At 38.2% G+C, this 24366-nt stretch overlaps 1 protein-coding gene across 6 annotated transcripts in view; it reads right to left on the bottom strand.

Annotated features, from left to right (window-relative positions):
• R3HCC1L (R3H domain and coiled-coil containing 1 like) overlaps positions 1–24366 on the bottom strand; it is a 96593-nt gene that overhangs the window by 11647 nt on the left and 60580 nt on the right. For 4 of the 6 annotated variants that reach the window (XM_027596426.1, XM_027596425.1, XM_027596423.1 and 1 more), the window contains 2 exons: positions 5959–6134; positions 756–826 (listed from right to left, as the gene is read on the bottom strand). In XM_027596426.1, the coding sequence (XP_027452227.1) occupies positions 756–826; positions 5959–6134 (247 nt within the window). The remainder of the gene's footprint in view (positions 1–755; positions 827–5958; positions 6135–24366) is intronic. The other 2 variants (XR_003520363.1, XR_003520364.1) reach the window with 1 other exon arrangement.

Raw genomic sequence — 24366 nt, 5'->3', positions numbered from 1 at the left:
GCAAACAAAAGAGATGGTCAGCTCTAGAAAATCCATGAACAGCTTGGCAAGTGATTATTTTATATCAGGGATCAGCAAACTATAGTTTTGTGACCAAATCCAGCCATCCACCTGTTCTTGTTAACATTTTACTGAAACAGAGCCATTTCTATTCGTTTGAATACTGGTTTAGGGATACTTCCTTGTTACAACAGCAGAATTAAGTAGTGACAGACACCTTACACCCCAAAATATTTACTACCTGGCCCTTTACAGTTTGCAGACCCCTATTCTACATGGTTCAGAGAGGAACCAACATCTCTAATTTCTTTGAATGCCTCTGTATCACGTCTATCATGAGGCTAATGATATAAGTGAAAAGGCCCAATCATATATTCAGAAAGTAGGTATTATAATTTCACACTGGAAAGATTTAAGAGCTACTTCAAATTCATTTGTCTGGGTGGGAAAAAAAAAAATCACAAAATGCTTCTTAAATTTCTACCTATAATCTGTTTATGTATGATCATAACTGACAGTTATATAGCACATAACCTTGGAAGTTGGCTCTCTCTCCAAATTACGACTGGATTAAGGTGGAAAGGGAGAGGGAGAGCACATGGGTACAAAGTACTATGCCTCAAAAATCTGTATCTGCCATTTACCTACACTGGCTGAATAAAATGCCAGTTGGCTAGAATACAAGGGAAATAAGAACAAGTAGCAAGAGAAAATAGACAATAAGGAAAGACCACAGCAATCCACTGGGTGAATACCTGTAATTGGACTGGAGAATACTCCTAGGGCGTGTGTGTCATCCACCCATTTAATATCAAATCCTTTCTTTCTGCAACAAAACAATACAATTTTATTTCTTAAAATAAAATTTACTTTTATGAAACATCTTTCAAATAGAGTCTCATAAAGCATTTCATGATGAGATAAACACTCAACGAGCACACAGGTGGAATGAGGATAATGACACAAAAAACAGCTTGGAGGACAGAAGAAGCCACTGAATTCTAAAAGCAATAATACCTATTAGTCATAAAGAAATACCTGGGAGTATTTTACGTTCCCAGCCATTTTATAGACATCAACTAATTAATCCTCACATGTCCCTTGGGGAGGTGAAGTATTTATCGCACTATTTACAAGAGATGCTCTTACGGGCACAGAAGAAGAAGAAATGAAAGGAGGAAGCAGAGGAGGGGCAGAAGAATATTGGAAGAGGAGGTAGGCAGAGAAGGTCACCTGGATTTCATGCAAATGTAGGCACACGGAGAGACAGAAAGAGAGGGAGACAGGTCATTTAAAGCAAGAAACAAACAAAAAAGAAACCCCCCAAAAAACAAAAAAAAAAACCAAGTAATTGAGAAAAAAGACAACTATAATCAGAGAGGCTGACCTATTATTTCTAGCTGTAGAAAGGAAGTAAGAAAGGGAAAACAGGAAAGAATTGTGGCAAAGTCAGAAAAATTCAGGATAAAAGGTACAGGATCAGAGAAACATCAGACAGGATTAGAGAGAATCAAAAGAATGACTATTAAAAACACCTTTATTCTGGAGCAGAGCTATTATATATTTTTTTTAAGAATTTATTTATTTGAGAGAGAGAGAATGAGCACAATAACTATTCAAAATGATGACATTTTTTCAGCGAGGAACTTAAAAACTGCTCACAGATTCAACATAGTTCTGTAGAAAGGGCATGGGGCTGAGGGTCAGATACAAAAGGACTCGGGGTTCTGCCACCTTGAGATCTTGGGCAGATTTAACTTCTCTTGAAGCTAGGTCTGCTCATCTGTAGAAATGGGCATAGCACCTTCCAAACAGAGTTATTGTGAAAATGGAAATGAGATCATCTGTGACAAGGCAAAGAGCACAGTGTTGAGCACTTACAGGCATTTAATAAATAAATGGTGCTCATTTTTTATGACTAAGAGCAATATTCATCAGAAAGATTATTAATACTGATAAACATGGTGACTAAAATATAAAGTTGACTCGGGTACCTGACTCTCAGACATTATTATAGGCTTTTGCACCGTGACCTTGATTTTATTTTTATAAAGCACTAATAAAGAAAGAAAAAGAGACAACAGCTAAAATATCTTCCTTCAGTCAAGAAAAAAAATTGCTTTGAGGAAAAAAGGAATGAAGGAGGCTTTGAAGGTTAGAGAATTTCCTGAATGTAAGGGTAAGTTTGACCATGGCATAAAATGACCACAGGGGTTGGAGACTGAAAAAGTTCAATAGCAGAAGAGCCTGTATAATAAGAGTTTACAAAAAGCTTAGAAAAAGACCTTAGATGGGATCTGGAGAGCCTTTTAGACTTTGGAATGTCATAATCCTTTAAAATGCTTCTCCTCTTTTGGGAATGTTTTTGGGTTTGACAGAAAAATGGTCTTGCAGGTAAGATTAGGAAGAAACAAAGCAAAGGGAAATTAATAATTCGTAAGAATTAACTAGCCTTTAGGAAATTCTAGACATCAACAAAACTAACCTTGGCTTTAAAAATCATTACTAATAACAATCTAAGGTAGTACTAATTTGAGATTTAAGCTCATTGACTGCTTTTTAAAATCTATTAGGCACTCTATATGGAACAGGCCCTGATATCAGACTGACTGACCCAATACATTTAGCGGAAGGTCTTTGGAAAGATTAACTGTCCTCCAGGATCCAGTCACCCCCTTATTTCTTTTAGCTATAGAACTGATACCCTCCCCTCCATCCAAATTTAAGTGAGGTACATGGCTGCTAACTAATTTTGCCTGTTCTAGAACTTTATAGAAAAACAGGGTGCTCTTTTTTTTTTAAGAATTTATTTATTTGAGAGAGAGAGAGAGAGAGAGAATGAGCAGTGGGGGGGGGGGCAGAAGGAAAGGGAAAAGCAGGCTCCCCGCTGAGCAGGAAGCCCAATGCAGGGCTCGATCCCAGGACTCCGAGATCATGACCTGAGCCAAAGGTAGATGCTTAACCAGCTGAGCCGCCCAGGCGCCCCTTGTTTTTTTTTAATGATTTTTTATTGTTATGTTAATCACCATACATTACATCATTAGTTTTTGATGTAGTGTTCCATGATTCATTGTTTCTGCATAACACCCAGTGCTCCACGCAAAATGTGCCCTCTTTAATACCCATCACCAGGCTAACCCATCCCCCCATGCCCCTCCCCTCTAGAACCCTCAGTTTGTTTTTCAGAGTCCATCATCTCTAATGGTTCGGCGCCCCTTGTTTTTGTACATCAAATTTCACTGAATACAGCCATGGTCATGTGTTCACATACTGTCTGTGGCTGCTTTTGTGAAACGATGGCAGAGCGGCCTAAAATATTTCCTATCTGGCTCTGTAAGATGTGGGGGGTTAAACCCTAACTGACACAGAATCTTACAAATTCAAGATCTACATGCATGGAATTTTAAATTTAAATGTGTAGTATCAGACAAAAAACCTAGTTCATTTTTCGTATCAGGATTAGAATGTTAAAGTATAATCCTTCTTGGTATTGACTTCTCCCAGATCCTTAAGATCTTTTCCCTAATAACTTTCTTTCTGAAGCTTATTTTTTATTGTTTCTTTATTCCTGAAGCTTATTTTCTTCTTATAAACTAAAGATACAGAGGTATACTTCTGATTGTTTTACCCTGTCCTATATATGTATGAACTATGTATGAAGAGTTAATGCAATTGTTTTCAAACTCACATCAGTTTTAATTTATATTTTCACTAATTTAATAAAATTAAAACAATGAAATATGAGTGTGAAAAAGAAAAGATGTTGTATCCATAAAAACTTAACTGAATGCTTTGGAAGAGTAGAGAATGGTGAAGTCACTAAAAAATCCAAAAATGACTATCAATTATGTTTGGGCAAGACAGCTATAAAAAGACAGAGAAAACATTTTAACCTATAAGGAGTAAGCACTCAGATGCCTCTAAAGGTACATTAAAGTTCTCACTCCACTTTAGTTGATATATTATGAGGATAACATACAAGAACTCTTCTATCAATAGACCAGTAACTTAAAAGAAATAAAAAAGGCCTTAGCACCACATCAAAGACTGGCAAGTGACTAGACATTTATATGTGTTGTTAAAATAAACTAGTTGACACATAACAATCATTTTTTTATTGTTCTCCACTTGACTATTTCTATCTCAGTGGTCAGAATAACCTCAAATCAATAATTTAATTTACAGTGCTGCTGAACTCTTTGGGCTCTTGGTGCTTGGCAGAAGAAAACACGTATCCTCTCAGGAGAAATCCTCTTCTACTGTAGACTTCAATTCCCATAAATAAAATTCCAAGGAAAATAGTTGGCTCACAGTAATAAAAAAAATAACTAAACCGCCAAAAAAGCAAGGCACCATGTGTGAGAATTTGCAGAAACAGAACTAAAAAGACTTCAGGTAGAGGAATTACCAGACACAAACCACAGAAGGTCTATGTTTAATACATTTAAGACATTTTTTAAATCTTGAAAATATTTTAGAAAAAAACAAGAAACTAAAAAAATGACCATACAGATTTGAAAGAGAAATAGAGAACTTAGAAAAATGAAAAATATAAATGAAATTTAAACATTCAATGGACAGACTTAACAGCAAATTAAACACAGCTGAAGAAAAAATTAGTGAACTGGAAATAAGAGCCAAGGAAACTATTCAGAATGTAACAGAGACAAACACGGAAAATATAAAAGAGAGGTAACATGAAGATTAAGTGAAAAGTTCTAATATATATTTTCTTGGCATCTTAGAGAAGGGAAAAGAGAAAGACTGGCACAAAGGCACTACCTGAAGAGATAACTACGTGTTCTCCAAAACCAATGAAAAATCCTTACTGATTTAAGAAGCTCAAATAATCTCAAGAAGAATAAAATTTAAAAAACACAAAGCCACACCATACTAAAATGCACAATACAAGACAAAGAGAAACCCCTAAGAGCATCCAAAGAGAAAAGACAGATTACATTCAGAAGCAACGGTTGTGAACTTTCAGCAGGCTTCTTATTCTCCACAGAGAAAGCCAGGAGGCAGTAGAATAAATCTGCACTTTTCTGAGAGAAAAATGACTGCCAACCTAGAATTCTATACCTAGCAAACATGTCTTTCAAAAATGAAATAACTGAAATAATGCCATTAAAAAAACAATAAAAAACCCAACCAAGTTTGTTAACAGCAGATTGTTACTAAATTAAATGGTAAAAGAGTATGTTCCATGCAAAAAGAAAATGATTTCAGATGGAAGAAATGAGATGCAAGAGATATAAAGGAAGAACACAGAAAGTGGATCAATCTGAATGCTGACTCTATAAAATAGTAACATCAAATGGAGTTTAAAAAGAAAAAATGTTAAAAAGAAAACAGTCTCAATAGCATATCAGTTGGGGGTGGTGGAAAGGGAGGGAATGGAATTGGGAAATGGAGTTAAAAAGCCCTTATACTGTTTGGAAAGAGTGTAAAAATACTAACTTTAGGCATTGGTAAGTTAAGCATGCATTTTGTAATTTCTAAAGTAACCACCAAAGAATAGAAACAGAGTATCATTTCCAAACAAAATCGAATGAGAAAAAAATACCTCATCAATCCAAAAGAAGGCAAGAAAGAAGAGAAAAAAATGAAACAAGTAAACACAAAAAAAGATGGCAGGCATACATCCAAATATATCAATAATTATAATAACTATAAATGGACTAAATGCATCACAAAGACATCCAGAAGATATAACTGAAAATACTCTTAAATGCTCAAAGTGGGGTCTAGAAAGACTATTTGGCATTTTTAAAGAACTTAGAAGACAGGCTTGATACAGAAGATTTCTAAAGGACTTGGAAAAGACAATAAACAAAACTGATGCTAAATAAAGTGAACAACAGGGAATATGCAAACAAGAGATGATTTTTCAGAAGACATTTTAAGAAAATTTCATCCCGCCTTCCCAAACATGCCCAGCTATTTGCAAATACTTACTGATAACTGCAAAAAACGCGCAGGAGGTCTTCAGTACGAAATTCTTGGGGGAAGTCATAAATTTCAATGACATGTGGAAATTCACAATCACTGAGGTCAATATCAGAAACTTCATGGTTGTAATAATCAAATCTAGGTTCCTGGATGCTTTCTCTATTCTTCATATTGCCTGATAACTAGAGAAGAAGAAGCATATAAGTAACTGTTACATCAAGCCAAAGCATTATAAAATATCCTACCATATGTAAATAATCTGCCTTGTCTCCATATTCCAATTCCTTAACCTTTAGCACTGTCTCCGTATTAATGCTGTTCAAGAATACAATAATGACCAGAGGTCTATCATCCAGTTTATATTAACATGTGGAATACTTAAAAAGGTGTTGAAATTGCAACAAAGAGAGGCAATGCATGAAACTTAACTTGCATCTATCAACCAGAGTGTGAGAAAATGCAGAATGATTAATGTGGTGAGATACAAATGGTACATCTTGGAAAATGAATTTCAATAGCTGAAGAGATGAATTAATAACATTTGTTTTATTTGAGCTTATTATCAGGCTCATCTCAGTTTCTTTTCTGGAAGTAAACAAAAACAAAACAAATTTTAAAAATGAAAACACTTTGTTAGTCTACCTTTTCTTATATGTAGCTTACAAGGGAATTTGTTAAGACAAATATGAGTGGTAGAAGTAATTATATTTAAGGTCTCTAGCATGACAGCGACCTATAGGAATTCCCACATAGCAGATTAGTTTAAAAAATAACAGTAATGGGTGGGAGGCGGAGCAAGATGGCGGAGGAGTAGGAGACCTAGATTTCGTCTGGTCTCAGGAATTCAGCTGAATAGGGATCAAACCATTCTGAATACCTACGAACTCAACAGGAGACCGAAGAAGAGAGTAGCAACAACTCTCTGAACAGAGAAGCGACCACTTACTGGAAAGGTAGGACGTGCGGAGTAGTGAATCCGAGGCAATATTCGGCAGGATAGATGGCGGGGGAGGGGGCCTCCGCCCGCCGCTTCTGGCATGTGATAGAGCCTCGGAGCACAAAATCGGAACTTTTAGAAGCCGGCTCCGCTGAGGGACGTCGCTCCAGTGGCTAAGTGGGGGGTAGAACCTTCGCGGGACAGTGTGGTCTCAGGACCATCAGGGTCACAGAAAGACCGGGGGCGCCTGAGTGCAGCAGAGCTCCCAGGTATCGGAGCGGGGAAGCCGGCCACGGAAACGGAGCCCAGGCACCGGCTCTCAGCTCGGGGTTGCCATAAACTGTGATTCGCGGCCCAGTCGGGCCACTGCTCCTCCAGCAGGGACCCAACAAGCGGCAGATCCCGGGAGACTCCCCTCCCTCCCCCGGAAGGAGCGGCGCAGGAGCGCACCCCAGGAATCTGCTCGGTTTGGAGACTCCACACGGGGTCGAGTGCCAGAGATAGAAATGCTCGGTCACAGGCCGGGTGAGCACACAGTGCAGCCGGAGACCAGGGAGACGGGAGTGACTGCTTTTCTCTGGGGGCGCACTGAGGAGCGGGGCCCCGAGTTCCCAGCTCCTCCAAGTGGAGATTGGGAGGCCACCATTTTCGCCCTGGTCTTCCAAAGCTGTACTGAGAGCTTGCAGGGAACAAAAGCTCCTGAGAGCAAACCCAAACAGCTTGCTTAGCCCGGACCCACAAGGGCAGGGCAATTCCGCTCCGGCAAAGACATTTGGGAACCACGGCAACAGGCCCCTCCCCCAGAAGATCAGCACGAACAGCCAGCAAGCCAAGACCAAGTTTACCGATCAAGGAGAACGGGAGAACTCCAGCGCTACGGGAATACTGCACATAGAATTCATGGTTTTTACCATGATTCATTAGTTTTTCAAAGTTAATTTTTTTAACTGTTTTTTAATTTTTCTTTTTCCCTTTTTCAACCAACATCTTATCAATCCCTTTTTTTAAAAAAACATTTTTTATTCTTCATTTTTAGAGTCATATTTTATCCCTTCATACTAGTTACCCTTATTTTTGGCATATATATATATATATATATATATATACACACATATATATATATATATACACATATATATATATACACACATATATATATATGTACACATATATATATACACACATATATATATATATATACACATATATATATATATATATGTTGTTCTCTCTTTAAAATTTTGAGATACAGTTTCTTCTCACAGATCAAAATATACCCTAAATCACTAGTGTATGGCTTTGTTCTAGTCTCCTGCGTGATCACATTCTTTTTTTTTTAATCTTTCTTTTTTCAAACAACTTACCAAATCCTTTTATAAAATCTTTTATAATTTTCATCTTTACACTCATCTTCCATCCCTTCATTGTATCAAGCCTTATTTGGTACATATATAAGTCTCTCTTCCTTTAAAATTTTAGGAGGCACTTTTTTCTAACAGACAAAAATGCGCCCAAAATCTAGTGTGCGGCACTGATCTATGCACTAGCCTGATCATATTTGATCATAATCTATTTTTTTGTATTGTTCTGTTTTTGTTTTTATCTTTTTCTTTTTTTTCTTTCTTTTCTTTTTCTTTTATCTTTCTTTTCTCTTTCTTTCCCTTTCTTTTCCCCTGCTGTCAGGTCTTTTCTGATTTGTATAGAGTATATTCGCTGGGGACGTTGTTAACCTGTTAGCATTTTGTTCCCTCATTCATCTATTCTCCTATGGACAAAATGACAAGACGAAAAAAATCACCTCAGCAAAAAGAACAAGAGATACTACTGTCTGCCAGGGACCTACTCAATACAGACATTAGTATGATGTCAGACCTACAGTTCAGAATCATGACTTTAAAGATACTAGCTGGGCTTGAAAAAAGCGTGGAAGTTATTAGAGAAACCCTTTCTGGAGAAATAAAAGAACTAAAATCTAACCAAGTCGAAAACAAAATGGCTATTAATGAGGTGCAATAAAAACGGGGGGCACTAACTGCTAGCATAAATGAGGCAGAAGAGAGAATCAGCGATATAGAAGACCAAATGATGCAAAATAACGAGGCTGAGAAAAAGAGAAACAACTACAGGATCACGAGGGCAGAATTCGAGAGATAAGCGATACGATAAGATGAAACAACATTAGAATAATGGGGATCCCAGAAGAAGAAAGAGAGACAGGGGCAGAAGGTATATTGGAGCAAATAATAGCAGAGAACTTCCCTAATGTGAGGAAGGAAACAGGCATCAAAATCCAGGAAGCACAGAGAACCCCTCTCAGAATCAATAAAAATACGTCAACACCCCAACATCTAATAGTAAAACTTACGAGTCTCAGAGACAAAGAAAAAATCCTGAAAGCAGCTCGGGAGAAGAGATATGTAACCTACAATAGCAGAAACATTAGATTGGCAACAGACCTATCCACAGAGACCTGGCAGGCCAGAAAGGACTGGCATGATATCTTCAGAGCACTAAACAAGAAAAATATGCAGCCAAGAATACTATATCCAGCTAGGCTCTCATTGAAAATTGAAGGAGAGATAAAAGCTTCCAGGACAAACAAAAACTAAAGGAATTTGCAAACACAAAACCAGCCATCCAAGAAATATTAAAAGGGGTCCTCTAAGCAAAGACAGAGCCTAAAAGCAGCATAGATCAGAAAGGAACAGAGACAATATACAGTAACAGTCACCTTACAGGCAATACAATGACACTAAATTCATACCTTTCAATAGTTACCCTGAATGTAAATGGGCTAAATGCCCAATCAAAAGACACAGGATATCAGATTGGATTAAAAAACAAGACCCATCGATATGCTGTCTGCAAGAAACTCATTTTAGACCCAAAGACATGCCCAGATTGAAAGTGACGGGGTGGAAAACCATTTACCATGCTAATGGACACCAAAAGAAAGCTGGGGTGGCAATCCTTGTATCAGACAAATTAGATTTTAAAACAAAGACTGTAATAAGAGATGAGGAAGGACACTCTATCCTACTTAACAGGTCTCTCCAAAAAGAAGATATAACAATTGTAAATATCTATGTCCCTAACATGGGAGCAGCCAATTATATAAGGCAATTAATAACAAAAGCGAAGAAACACATTGACAACAATACAATGATAGTGGGGGACTTTAACACCCCCCTGACTGAAATGGACAGATCATCTAAGCAAAAGATCAAGAAGGAAATAAAGACTTTACATGACACACTGGACCAAATGGACTTCACAGACATATTCAGAACATTCCATCCCAGAGCAACGGAATACACATTCTTCTCTAGTGCCCATGGAACATTCTCCAGAATTGATCACATCCTAGGTCACAAATCAGGTCTCAACTGGTACCAAAAGATTGGGATCATTCCCTGCATATTTTCAGACCACAATGCTTTGAAACTAGAACTCAATCACAAGAGGAAAGTCGGAAAGAACTCAAATACATGGAGGCTAAAGAGCATCCTACTAAAGAATGAATGGGTCAACCAGGAAATTAAAGAAGAATTCAAAAAATTCATGGAAACCAATGAAAATGAAAACACAACTATTCAAAATCTTTGGGATACAGCAAAGGCAGTCCTGAGAGGAAAGTATATAGCAATACAAGCCTTTCTCAAAACACAAAAAAGGTCTCAAATACACAACCTAACCCTACACCTAAAGGAGCTGGAGAAAGACCAACAAATAAAGCCTAAACCCAGCAGGAGAAGAGAAATCATAAAGATCAGAGCAGAAATCAATGAACTAGAAACCAAAAGAACAGTAGAACAGATCAATGGAACTAGGAGCTGGTTCTCTGAAAGAATTAACAAGATTGATAAACCCCTGGCCAGACTTATCAAAAAGAAAAGAGAAATGACCCAAATCAACAAAATCATGAATGAAAGAGGAGAGATCACAACCAACACCAAAGAAATACAAACAATTATAAGAACATATTATGAGCAACTACATGCCAGCAAATTAGATAACCTGGAAGAAATGGATGCATGCCTAGAGATGTATCAACTACCAAGATTGAACCAGGAAGAAATAGGAAATCTGAACAGACCTATAACCACTAAGGAAATTGAAGCAGTCATCAAAAATCTCCCAACAAACAAAAGCCCAGGGCCAGATGGCTTCCCAGGGGAATTCTAGCAGACATTTAAAGAAGAATTAATACCTATTCTCCTGAAACTGTTCCAAAACATAGAAATGGAAGGAAAACTTCCAAACTCATTTTATGAGGCCACCATTACCTTGATCCCAAAACCAAAGACCCCACAAAAAGGAGAATTACAGACCAATATCCTTGATGAACATGGATGCAAAAATTCTCGCCAAAATACTAGCCAATAGGATACAACAGTACATTAAAAGGATTATTCACCACGACCAAATGGGATTTATCCCTGGGATGCAAGGCTGGTTCAACAACCGCAAATCAATCAACGTGATAGGATACATTAACAAGAGAAAGAACAAGAATCATATGATCCTCTCAATAGATGCATTTGACAAAGTACAGCATCCTTTCTTGATCAAAACTCTTCAGAGTATAGGGATAGAGGGTACATACCTCAATATCATAAAAGCCATCTATGAAAAACCTACAGCAAATATCATTCTCAATGGGGAAAAGCTGAGAGCTTTCCCCCAAAGGTCAGGAACGTGGCAGGGATGTCCACTCTCACCACTGCTATTCAACATAGTATTAGAAGTCCTAGCCACAGCAATCAGACAACAAAAAGAAATCAAAGGCATCCAAATCAGCAAAGAGGAAGTCAAACTCCCACTCTTTGCAGATGATATGATACTGTATGTGGAAAACCCAAAAGACTCCACCCCAAAACTGCTAGAACTCATACAGGAATTCAGTAAAGTAGCAGGATATAAAATCAATGCACAGAAATCAGTGGCATTCCTATACACCAACAAGACAGAAGAGAGACAAATCAAGGAGTCGATCCCATTTACAATTGCACCCAAAACCATAAGATACCTAGGAATAAATTTAACCAAAGAGGCAAAGGATCTGTACTCAGAAAACTATAAAATACTCATGAAAGAAATTGAAGAAGACACAAAGAAATGGAAAAACGTGCCATGATCACGGATTGGAAGAACAAACATTGTGAAGATGTCAATGCTACCTAGAGCAATCTACACATTCAATGCAATCCCCATCAAAATACCATCCACTTTTTTCAAAGAAATGGAACAAAGAATCCTAAAATTTGTATGGAACCAGAAGAGACCCCGAATAGCCAAAGGAATATTGAAAAAGAAAAGCAAAGCTGGCGGCATCACAATTCCGGACTTCCGGCTCTATTACAAAGCTGTCATCATCAAGACAATATGGTACTGGCACAAAAACAGACACAAAGATCAATGGAACAGAATCGAGAGCCCAGAAATGGACCCTCAACTCTATGGTCAACTAATCTTTGACAAAGCAGGAAAGAATGTCCAATGGAAAAAAGACAGTCTCTTCAACAAATGGTGTTGAGAAAATTGGACAGCCACATGCAGAAGAATGAAACTGGACCATATCCTTATACCACACACAAAAAGAGACTCCAAATGGTTGAAAGACCTAAACGTGAGACAGGAGTCCATCAAAATCCTAAAGGAGAACACACGCAGCAACCTCTTCGACCTCAGCCACAGCAACTTCTTCCTAGAAACATCGCCAAAGGCAAGGGAAGCAAGGGCAAAAATGAACTATTGGGATTTCATCAAGATAAAAAGCTTTTGCACAGCAAAAGAAACAGTCCACAAAACCAAAAGACAACCGACAGAATGGAGAAGATATTTGCAAATGACATATCAGATAAAGGGCTAGTATCCAAAATCTATAAAGAACTTATCAAACTCAGCACCCAAAGAACAAATAATCCAATCAAGAAACGGGCAGAAGACATGAACAGACATTTTTCCAAAGAAGACATCCAAATGGCCAACAGACACATGAAGAAGTGCTCAACATCGCTCGGCATCAGGGAAATCGAAATCAAAACCTCAATGAGATACCACACCAGTCAGAATGGCTAGAATTAATGTTGGCGGGGATGCGGAGAAAGGGGAACCCTCCTACACTGTCGATGGGAATGCAAGCTGGTGCAACCACTCTGGAAAACAGTATGGAGGTTCCTCAAACAGTTGAAAATAGAGCTACCATACGATCCAGCAACTGCACTACTGGGTATTTACCCCAAAGATACAAATGTAGGGATCCGAAGGGGTACGTGCACCCCGATGTTTATAGCAGCAACGTCCACAATAGCCAAACTGTGGAAAGAGCCAAGATGCCCATCGACAGATGAATGGATAAAGAAGAAGTGGTATATTCACACAATGGAATATTATGCAGCCATCAAAAGGAATGAGATCTTGCCATTTGCAACGACGTGGATGGAACTGGAGGGTGTTATGCTGAGTGATAAGTCAATCAGAGAAAGACATGTATCATATGACCTCCTGATATGAGGAATTCTTAATCTCAGGAAACAAACTGAGGGTTGCTGGAGTGGTGGGGGGTGGGAGGGATGGGGTGGCTGGGTGACAGACACTGGGTAGAGTGTGTGCTATGGTGAGTGCTGTGAATTGTGCAAGACTGTTGAATCACAGATCTGTACTTCTGAAACAAACAATGCAACATATGTTAAGAAAAAAGAAAAAGAAGAAGATAGCAGGAGGGGAAGAATGAAGGGGAGTAAGTGGAGGGGGAGACGAACCATGAGAGACGATGGACTCTGAAAAACAAACTGAGGGTTCTAGAGGGGAGGAGGGTGGGGGGATGGGTTAGCCTGGTGATGGGTATTAAAGAGGGCACATTCTGCATGGAGCACTGGGTGTTATGCAGAAACAATGAATCATGGAACACTACATCAAGAACTAATGATGTAATGTATGGTGATTAACATAATAAAATTAAAATGCAAAAAAAATAAAAAGAGTGTACATCACACACACACACACAAATAACAGTAATGAAAATACTTAAAATTCTACTATTCTATGAGAAAACCGAAGGCTATTAACTATTTCACACTTCTGGAAGCAGAAGGGAAGGGGGAAAAATGGGAAGTGGCAGCAAAGTCAACACAGTCCTTTTGTCATTCACCTGTTTTAAAGCCTAGCTGCTAGTACTGATCACCCAAAGCCTTCAGATCTGAGAGTGTCTTCTCCTTGTTAATCAAAAGTCCAACCAGATCTCTTCAAACTTTTCCCTCATTTCTATTGTGCCTTACTGCCCATCAAATGAGGAAATGAGAATTTGCAATGCCAAGGATACAGCTCCTTTCTTTGCAAAAGTAAAAAATGGATTCAAGAATTTTATTTGGGAGGGAGAAGAGAGAGAAGGTGATATAGGTAAAATCAACAAAAATGTTTATTGTTGTACCTCTAGTTCCTTTTCTCCATTAAGCTTTAGTTTACATTTTTTAAAAAAAGGAATAATAATAGCATCTACACTTCACAGATAGGTATGTGGATTAAATGATTTGTAAGTGCTCAGCACACTAAGTATTATACTTATATAATACCTAAGTATTCAATGAATTCAACCAACTTAAATTTTAACTGAGTGCTGAATCTATTACAGGCCAAGCGCCATGTTATTTCCACTCTGCTTAGGATGTAGAAAGCAGGAAGAGAATTATTCCTTCCACCATAACCACGAGAAAAGATTAGGTGATCCATAAAATAGTAACTTTTCTTGAATTCACCAGATGGCTGAGTATGGGAGACAACCAAAAAAACTGAAACCTCAAGAGTGACAAGTCCCTCCAAAGAGAAACAGAACAGAGAAACTGTTTGCCATTGGCAGATCATGGTCAAAGAAGTGGGCACTACAAAAGTTGGCAAGAAGAAATCAGCTAAACTTAAATTCTTAAAAGCCTCAAGTGGGCTGGTCTGTCAGTTTAAAATAACTGTCCCCGAGACAAGGAAGGTCTGCAGTCATTTCCAAGTCCATCCTTACGTCAGTGCCACACTGTCTTGATTACTGTAGTTTTATAATAGGTTTTGAAATCAGAAAGTTTTATGTCTTCCTATTTTGTCCTTTTTCAAAATCATTTTGGCTATTCTGGTCCCTTGGATTTCCATATAAATTTGAGTATCAGCCTGTCAATTTCTGCCAAAAAAAAAAAAAGAAAAAAAGAAAAGGACAGCTGGGATTTGCTGAATATGTAAATCAATTTGAGAGGTAGCTCAATAATAAAAAGAAAAGATGAACATGAGATATTTTTCCATTGATTTAGGTCTTCTTTAATTTCTTCCAACAATTGTTTTGTAGTTTCTGGAGTACAAGTTTCATACTTCTTTTCTTAAATTTATTCCTAAATAGTTTTTAAATACAATTGTAAATGGAACTGTTTTCTTAATTTCATTTTTGGATTTCCGGCACTGACTTTTTGAGTTACTTTGCAAAAACGGAAACAAATCACTGCATGGTTGTGCATTTATAAATTGGGGCTAAATAATGCATTGTGAGACATAAACAATGCATGACTACAAAATGCCTTGGAATTATAAACCCTAAGAATTGATTACATAAGAGGAAGGAAAGGGGCGTCTCGGTGGCTCAGTCGGTTAAGCATCTGCCTTCGGCTCAGGTCGTGATCCCAGGGTCCTGGGATGGAGCCCTGTGTCAGGAACCTTGCTCAGCGGGAAGCCTGCTACTCCCTCTCCCTCTCCCTCTGCCTGTAGCTCCCTCTGCTTGTGCTCTGTCAAACAAATAAATAAAATCTTAAAAAAAATAAAGAGAGGCAGAATGGTCTGCCAGGAACATTTGATTATGGTCCTTTGCTCTAACCTACTCAGCAAAATTGAACTTTTACATACTTACATCCCATTTCTAAGGAAAGTGTTTTGGCTTCTGGGACTGGTTAAATGCAAAGTATTAATAATAGCAAAACACACAATTCTTATTCTACATTTCATAACAATAGATATAAAGCCTGCAAATTAGATACTCCTGACTAGATTTTCCTATCAGACACCACTGTTTATCGGGGATTCCTAACTTTTCCAAGGAGGAAGAACTTCATTTCATTTCCCCCCAGTATGGATTTTGGTGAGATCAGTTTACATATCTACTAGTAACACATTTTTTGTGGAGGTATGGTGGTAGGTAGGAGTCCATACCGTTAATGGCGCTTTCTCTCCTGAGAATCTCAGTCAAACATGACAGGGAGCCTTGATAGTAAAGGAGAGGGGAGTCTGTGACTCTGAAGAGGGAAATGTCTAAAAGAGAACAATACAGAATGAAGTGAGGATCAGAGCAAGACTGTGAAGGGAAGTGAGCGGGTGGGGCCGCTGTCACAGTGGGATTAGACAAGGCAATACACACAGCTTTAAGGAGAGGTTCTAAGATTTCACGCACCAATTATATATAGATACACCTGCAGCACACCCACACTGTCCAACATAGTAGTCGCCACGTGGCTACTGAGTACTTGAAAACTGTGGCTAATCTAAATTGAGATGTGTTTTATGCATAAAATACACATCAGATTTCAAAGACAATACAAAAAAATCAATAATTTATATTGATTACATATGTTGAAATGATATTCTGGATATATTATACATTTCACCTGTTTCTTTTTATTTTTCTTAATGTGGCTACTAGAAAATTTTTAATTATATACATGGTTCCTATTTGTAGCTTGCATCATATTTCTATTATAGACAACTGAAACATTTACTCTAAGAGTCACATATACTGAAACAATATCTGCTATACTGTCAATGTGAAACTTTCATATTCTAAGACCTACATATGTATTTTTTCTTTCTGATGACGAAGAAATGTTTGATAGAGCAATAGAGGGGAGAGGTTTTGAATTTGATTCACCCTGATCTATTAGACCAAGGTAAAGTTTGCAAATAACTCAGACCAAATAATTTTGAGTTATGAATCACAAACATTTTAGGATTTTTTTTTTTTTTTTACCAATGGTCTGTCTTGTTTATTTATAAAGCATAAGTGAAATCTGAGTGTTCCTTCACAGGCATAACCAGCTTCCACAAAACCATTCAACTAAATTATCTTCCCCAAAGTGAGGGTTTTAAGACTCTTACAGCCTGGTAGTCTGGTCTTGAAAACAAGTCTGCAAAACAGTACCTGACTTGCTATGACTTAATTGCCTTGATCCCTTTTTGTAGAGAAAAAAAAGGTGGGCAAAGTAGGTCAATTAGGCATGGATCGAGTTTTTTATTTTTTGTTGTTTTTTGTTTGATCCTTGGTTCTTCAAGATACAAAAAGAAAAACAGAAAGTTATGAAGTCACCAGCCAGTTACTCTCTACAGACAAAAAACAAAAATATGCTACATTATTTTGGAATAAAGTCATATTTATATCTCTGTCAGACAAGCATGTCAGATGGCTGCTATTATTATCCTGATTACAAAGATGGAGGATTGCATCACCGAGAAACTAAAGGATATCCTTAAGATTACAAATCAAGTTACTGACAGAGTTTGAATCATAACTCAGGTCTTCTGATTGCTAGTCTAGTATTCCTTCCATAACATGATGAAAAGGTCTTTCAGTGAACACAATCAGAAACAGTGCTGTATTAATGTTCAGGACAACTAATTCTCTCTGGTTAAGGATTTGTGGATATAAGGTATTCTAGGAAGATGGAAGGGAAGGGCAAAAAGAGAAAAGGAAGGAGGGAGGGAGGGAAGATCAATGGCAAAACTTAAAAGATAATACAAGGTTGCTGATTTCTTACTAGTTGTATATTCTAGATAGCATACAGAGCATAAATTAAACTTTCCAAAACACTGCTGTGGCCATGTCATTCCTTTGATCAAAAATCTTCAGTGGCTGTACTTAAACCTCCCATAATTTGGCCCCAACCTACCTGTGGTAGGCAGAATAAGAGCCTCTCAAAGATATCCATGTCCTAATTCCCTTAACCTGTGATTATGGTACATGGCAAAGGAGAACTGAGGTAGCGGATGGAATTAAGGTTGCTAATCAGCTGACTTTAAATTCGGAAGATAATCCTGGATTATCTGGGTGGACCCAGTTATAATCACAAGGGTCCTTAAAAGCAGAAGAACTCAGAGGAAAAGAGACAGTGAGTCAGAGCGATGATATTAGAAAGACTCAACTGACCATTGCTGGCTTTGAAATGGAAGGGACCATGAGCCAAAGAATGTGGGCAGCCTCTAGAAGCTGAAAAGGCAAGAGAATAGGTTCTCCCCAAGAGCCTCTCGAAAGGAATACAGGCCTGCCGACAGCTTAATTAATTAGCCCAGTGAGACCCATTTTAGACTTCTGACCTCCAGAACTATAAGATAGTAAATTTGTGTTGTTTTAAGACACTAGTTTGTGGTAATTTATTACGGCAGCAACAGTATACTAATACACCTTTCTAGCTTTATCTCACGTCATCCCTTAAAATATGCTACATTCCAACCAAAGAGTAATATTCACTATGCCTAAACACATCTTATTTCCTCCTGCCTATTGCTTTGGTCTTATTATTTTGCAAGTGCTAACATCTGTCAGTTTGCACATCTCAAAATATATCACACCATTCTCCAAGGACATATTCAAACACCACCTCTTCTCTGATTCCTCCCCTAAGGACCCCAAAGCATGTATAATCTGATCTTCCTCTACCCTTCTACAGCATTTACCTCATGTGCACTACTTTTGAAATACTCATGACACAACACCTTATATTAGAGCTGGACCTGTCTCTTCCTCCAACCTCATCCTGATTGCCTAACCACCCACCCAACATTTAATGTATGTTCAGCATACATTACAAAAAGAACTTGAATTTCAGTATGTAATAAAGTTGTATTAAACATAATAAACCACTTTAAACTATAGGTGTGTCTGTAAATTTAAACATGGGGGCATCAAGTTACAGGGACAAAGACAACAAAGACTTGACCACAAGTTGGTAGTATAACATGATAACATTACTTACAGAATTAACCCATACAGTCAATTCTCAATTACATAGGTTAGGTTATTCAAGTTCTTTGTTTCTATATTTCTCTTCCCCTTATATCTTCTGGCTACATAACTGCTTATTAAGTCACTTTCTGTTGAAAATCAATTTAAAATGTCATTATTTCCTATAAACCTCAATAAATTAAAAGATTTGGTTGAAGAACAGGTTAAAGCTATAAAAAAAAACAACAAAAAAAGGTTTTTGAACTATCTGGATTTAATTCTATCTAAGGTCATGCCAGTATTACAGAAAGTTGAGGGTAACAGCCAAGAATTTTTCATGTCGGTCTATGGTACTGTGAATAAACCAAAAGCTACAATTAAAATGTTTTACCCATTTAACGTCTCGTCTTTGGCAGCCAGGGAAATAACACTATTAAAAAAAAAAAAGTATTTCAAGTTTTTTCAAATTTCCCATGACCCAAGTTAAAAAACATCCAAAAGGAGTTCCCTAAAAAGGTAATACCAATAAAGTATTACAGCATAAATATCTGTATGCTATGCAGCATAAATGATAGCTTCTAGCCCCCTTTTGTACTATTCTGGACTTATGTCCTTTTCAACAGAAGGAAAATTTGACTTTAAAACTCTCATTCTATATAGTAAGTATAAGAGGAGATACTGTCCCCAGTGGAATTCCCTACCCACAAATAAAATTATCTACCATATCTAGGCTACGCCCCCACTGACCTTACCAGGAAACCAAAGCCGGAAAGGCAAACTTTGGCTTCATAAAATTTGTAACAAGAATGGGTAGAATGCCCTGAAAGGTGCCATCTATAGTTTCTCTAGAATAGGTATAAGCAGTATCTCAATACCTCTGATTATCCTCAGTGGGAGAAAGCCATGGCCATAGCTTTGGATTAGGCATAATTAAAGGGGGGGGGGCGGAGAATGAACAAGGAAGCAGAAAAGGAAAAGGGCAAACGGAAATAAAAAAGGTATAACAAGGAGACATGTATGGTGCCCAACAACTGGCTCAGATGATCATTTACTGACCCCAGTGCCAGAGGATAAATTTGAGAGCTCTAGTTCTCTCCCATGGATAGTAATGTATGACACATGAATATATGGGCAAAAACCAAGTGAACATCCTGAACCAACACGGACCTGATTCCTGTTCAGGCAGTACATAAGTTAACATGGCAGACTGATGGTGGCATCCTTGACAAGATGCTAAACAGATCCACCGAACAGATTTAATTTATAGTCAAGAGAAGCACTAAGAAGGCAGGGAGAACATCTCTATTTCCTCCTCTTCCCAGGATGATTGGAAAAACTAGACGGAGAGATGCCAATAATGAAGAAGAAAGACCTAAGACCAGACCACCCAAGAATAGGAGACTGCTATAGGTTTGAATCTTCCCAAACTACCCCTGATAGTTTGACTCAGGTACTGCTATGATAATCAGTGACAATGGCTGCCCACAAGACCTAAGAAACACTGCAAAACAGATAAACTTAGCATTTACTGCCATTCCACTTCTTGCTTAGTTTCTCTAGTCCCTGATTATGCTCCTTTCAGCTACCTAAGATCCTACCTACATCATATCTATGCCAGTTCTCCCAAATAAAATTTTTTTTCTTTATTACTTTATAGAGTATTAGCCCTTATCTATCTGTCCCCATCAGGCAACACGTATGTACTTCTGACCTTCAAACTGCAGACTGAGACCCACTGCTTTAAGAAATGAGTCAGTCTTGGGGCGCCTGGGTGGCGCAGTCGTTAAGCATCTGCCTTCAGCTCAGGTCGTGATCCCAGGGTCCTGGGATCGAGCCCGCATCAGGCTCCCTGCTCCACGGGAAGCCTGCTTCTCCCTCTCCCACTCCCCCTGCTTGTGTTCCCTCTCTCACTGTGTCTCTGTCAAATAAATAAATAAAATCTTAAAAAAAAAAAAAAGAAAGAAAGAAAGAAAGAAATGAGTCAGTCATGTCCTGGGCAGGCAATATAATAGCATGACCCATCATCTGAAGGATCAGAAACACAGTCTTCGTGCATCAAGCCTAGGATCTAGTATGCCTCGGTATCCTCTTGGCTTTTCTCAACAATCTCAGTTTTTGGCCAATTCACACAAAAGATCTGTACAAGTTGCTGACTAGCATTAATTTCCCTCTGTCCCTAATGTCCCAAAGGCTTTATTACAAATTTATACCTCCTCACACCCCAACCCCAAATTCGTAACACAAAACAGTCTGAATTTAAATGTATTTTGACCATTGGCTACCCACTTCAGGAGTCAGGCCTATAGCTGGGTCCCTCTCTTCCTTTCGAACACTCCCTCCCCAAAGCCCAGCAACAGAGTATCCAACATGCCCTCCACGAAATTTCTGATACAAATGATTACATTAATTTAAATCAAAGTGTAGATGAGCTTAATTCTCCTAAAGGTATGTTTCTATCTTTAACCAAACTTTTTAACACAAATGAATTTTTAATTTTGGGATACAGCTCTTAGTAGGTTTTTCTTCTGACTGGGGTGGAGTGTACACTCTGGTTCTCTTTGCCAACCCTACCATTTCCCCTGCCGCTACTGCCACTAAACAGGGAATGAATTAGATGGAATAAACGTTATGAGTTATTTCGCTACTCCTACCCCACCTGCCCCCACTATATCCCACATACCACATCTCACGGAGCTCTCTAAAGCAAATGCACCGCCAGGACAGAGTAAGGCACACCAGGAAGCTCTGAAGCTTCAGACAAGAATGCCTCCTTGTACCGATAACAGAGGCCTAGAACTGTTTACCTCTCTCTAGTTCTGAAAAAGCATCAGAAATTAATATGCTATTGGTATGAATGCAGATTCAGAGGAAAATAATATTATGCAACAAACCTAATGGAGCTCAGATGGGAGATTTTTCATTTTAGGAGATGTTTGGCTTAGAAATGAGCAAACTGTGAGCAATGGTATCCCCTTAATGTTCCCTCTTTCTGTATGAACCAGAGATCTAGTCATCATTCACTAGTGGACTGAACCACAGAGTACATAATTCAATCAGATTCTTCATGGCATGTCTCGAGTGACTGCATTCAAATATATGGCATCTGGAATCCTCACTTAGGCAGTCAATAACATATTAATTCAGACATTTTAATAAAAATATTAAGCCTATTAAAATGAGTTGCAACTAATAATAAAAGGCACTGTGAAAATAAAAATTAAAATAGTAATAAAACAGTGAAGGAGTTATATGGGAACCCCAAACTTCTCAGTTTTTTTTTATGTAAACCTAAAACTACTCAAAAAACGAAAATCTATCAACTTTAAGAAATAGAAAGTAGAAATTGGGAACATACAACAATCTCTGAAGTGGGGCTTCAAATCTTGTTTAATTCTACGGCCTCAAAAACATGCAACAGTGTCAACCAGTTTAGCCCTCAGGGATCTCATCCTTTGTTGAAGCCACTGTCTAGATCACCCATCAGACAATCAAATCTAGGACATCTCTTATATGGTGGTTTTATATAAATTATCCTTCAGACTGTTACTTGACTATCTAATTACACGGTTACATCCTGTCTCTCCAAATAAAAGGAACTTTAGATAACTAAGCTGAGAAAAAAGCTGGCATGTAACACGGTGCCTTTCAAATGGAAGTGATAATAACCATATATATCTAGCTATTTACAAATTTATAGTTTATCAAACTCTAAGTACTCAATCTTTCCATTTAACTGCAAAGTGAAGTACCAACTATTAATGAAGTCCCTAGGGGATGGGATATGAAGGACTTTCTTCCCTTCATACTTCATATAATTTGCTTTTAGTGATTGGATTTTGAAGTTTTCCTTTCACTTTTGGGTTTCCTACTTAAACACAGCATTTTTGCAAAGGTCTATATAGGAAGAGAGCACATAAATGTTGAGTCAGTACACACAAAGGAAGACAGTATGGGATGGCTCATGTTCTTTTACTCTTCTCTTTTCCATGGTTGTAACATTGTTAGCAGTCTTCTGTAACAAAAGGAGATTCCTACCTAAATCAAGGCCAGAAATTACCAGTGTCAAATGACCAGTGTCAAATGGCCAGTGAAGGGACCAGATGCCACAGTCTTTCAACAACAGTGTTACGTTGCTGGTATCTTACTAACCTTCCTACCAATCAAGAGATTTGCAGATCACTACAGGAGGCAGCAGGGGCTATGGAAGTTTTATCTAGACAACAATAATTCCTGTGTTCTTGTACCAAGATCTCAGAGGGTTAGAAGAAGTCAGGCCAACATCTTTTTCTTTATCAATTACCAACTTAAATTTCTGGGCATCCCAAACCATGGCTTTAGATTAAGTGTGATCTTTAGAAACTCATCAAGAACTGCAGTTCCAGGAATTCAGTAATGACCTATCTATGCTCTCTACCCACTCAGGCAGTATTAGAAGTTCAAATGTGCAGGAAACTGCTTCACATGCCAATGACTGTCACCCTGCTCTACAGCATACCTCCCTGCCTAACATAAGTATTAGACATACCTCCACGTGTAGCCACTGTCAACAAAGAAACAGACCCGCTGGGATAAGAGCCAAAAATCATTGGCTGGAAAGTTTTCAAGAGAGGCAGACATTCGGTTTAGCCTTTAATAAAGTATGTTTGGAGCAATATAAATAATAAATTAAGAGTAATAGTCACCAGAGGGCTATTAATGTTACTGGATTTGTGACATCTTTTAATAAAATTATTATTACATCTCCTAAAACTCAAAGCACAGGAGACCATACTTTGGAGTTGGATCCACTACTTGCATTCTCAATCCATTTCCTTCCCTCTTGCTCTCATCACCCCTTATACCTCAACACAGACCCCACCCCCTGGCAAGCACCAACCCAGTATGTGATATCCAAACACAACACCTAGGCACTGGCTGTCTTCAGCTTAAAACATTACATACCCCATTTTCTAGCCATTCCTAGCTTTAGGTCATGCAAGTGTCCTCTTTGGCTACATTACTATGCTCCTCAAAACACTCAGTGATTGCCTACATTCTTCTGCACCTATTCTAAAAAGCGTAAAGACCTGAAAAACAGAGTTGCACACATGAACCCTCCTCCCCTATTAGAGAAGCCATATTCCTAATCTACCACCATAGAGAATCCAAGTTCCAGCAGCAATGAAATTTTGAGAGCCCCTGGAGTCCACCCTAAAAAAGCAGAGCTCCAACTCTGCCCTATCACCTACATCCATTCAATAAATATTTACTGAGTCCCATCATGCATAAAAGGCTGTGTGTGCCATGCCTTTCTTCTCAGGAAGCTATTCCTTCTCTCCTATGCATAACCATGCTCTCTACCCCTCAGGTAATCCCTCTGCCAACACTGAGACCTTCTTCCAGTGCTGGGATCCTTAATAATTTCTCTATATTCACCTAACTTCCCACATTACTGTATTTCTTAACCTAATTTGGGCCTAAAACCTCTGCTGAACAGTGTTTTTCTTTCTAGTTATGGTTGGACAGCCATCTCTAGTTACCA

Source organism: Zalophus californianus, chromosome 15 (genome assembly GCF_009762305.2).
Source record: "Zalophus californianus isolate mZalCal1 chromosome 15, mZalCal1.pri.v2, whole genome shotgun sequence".
NCBI lineage: Eukaryota > Metazoa > Chordata > Mammalia > Carnivora > Otariidae > Zalophus > Zalophus californianus.
This window is presented reverse-complemented; position numbering and strand designations above follow the sequence as displayed.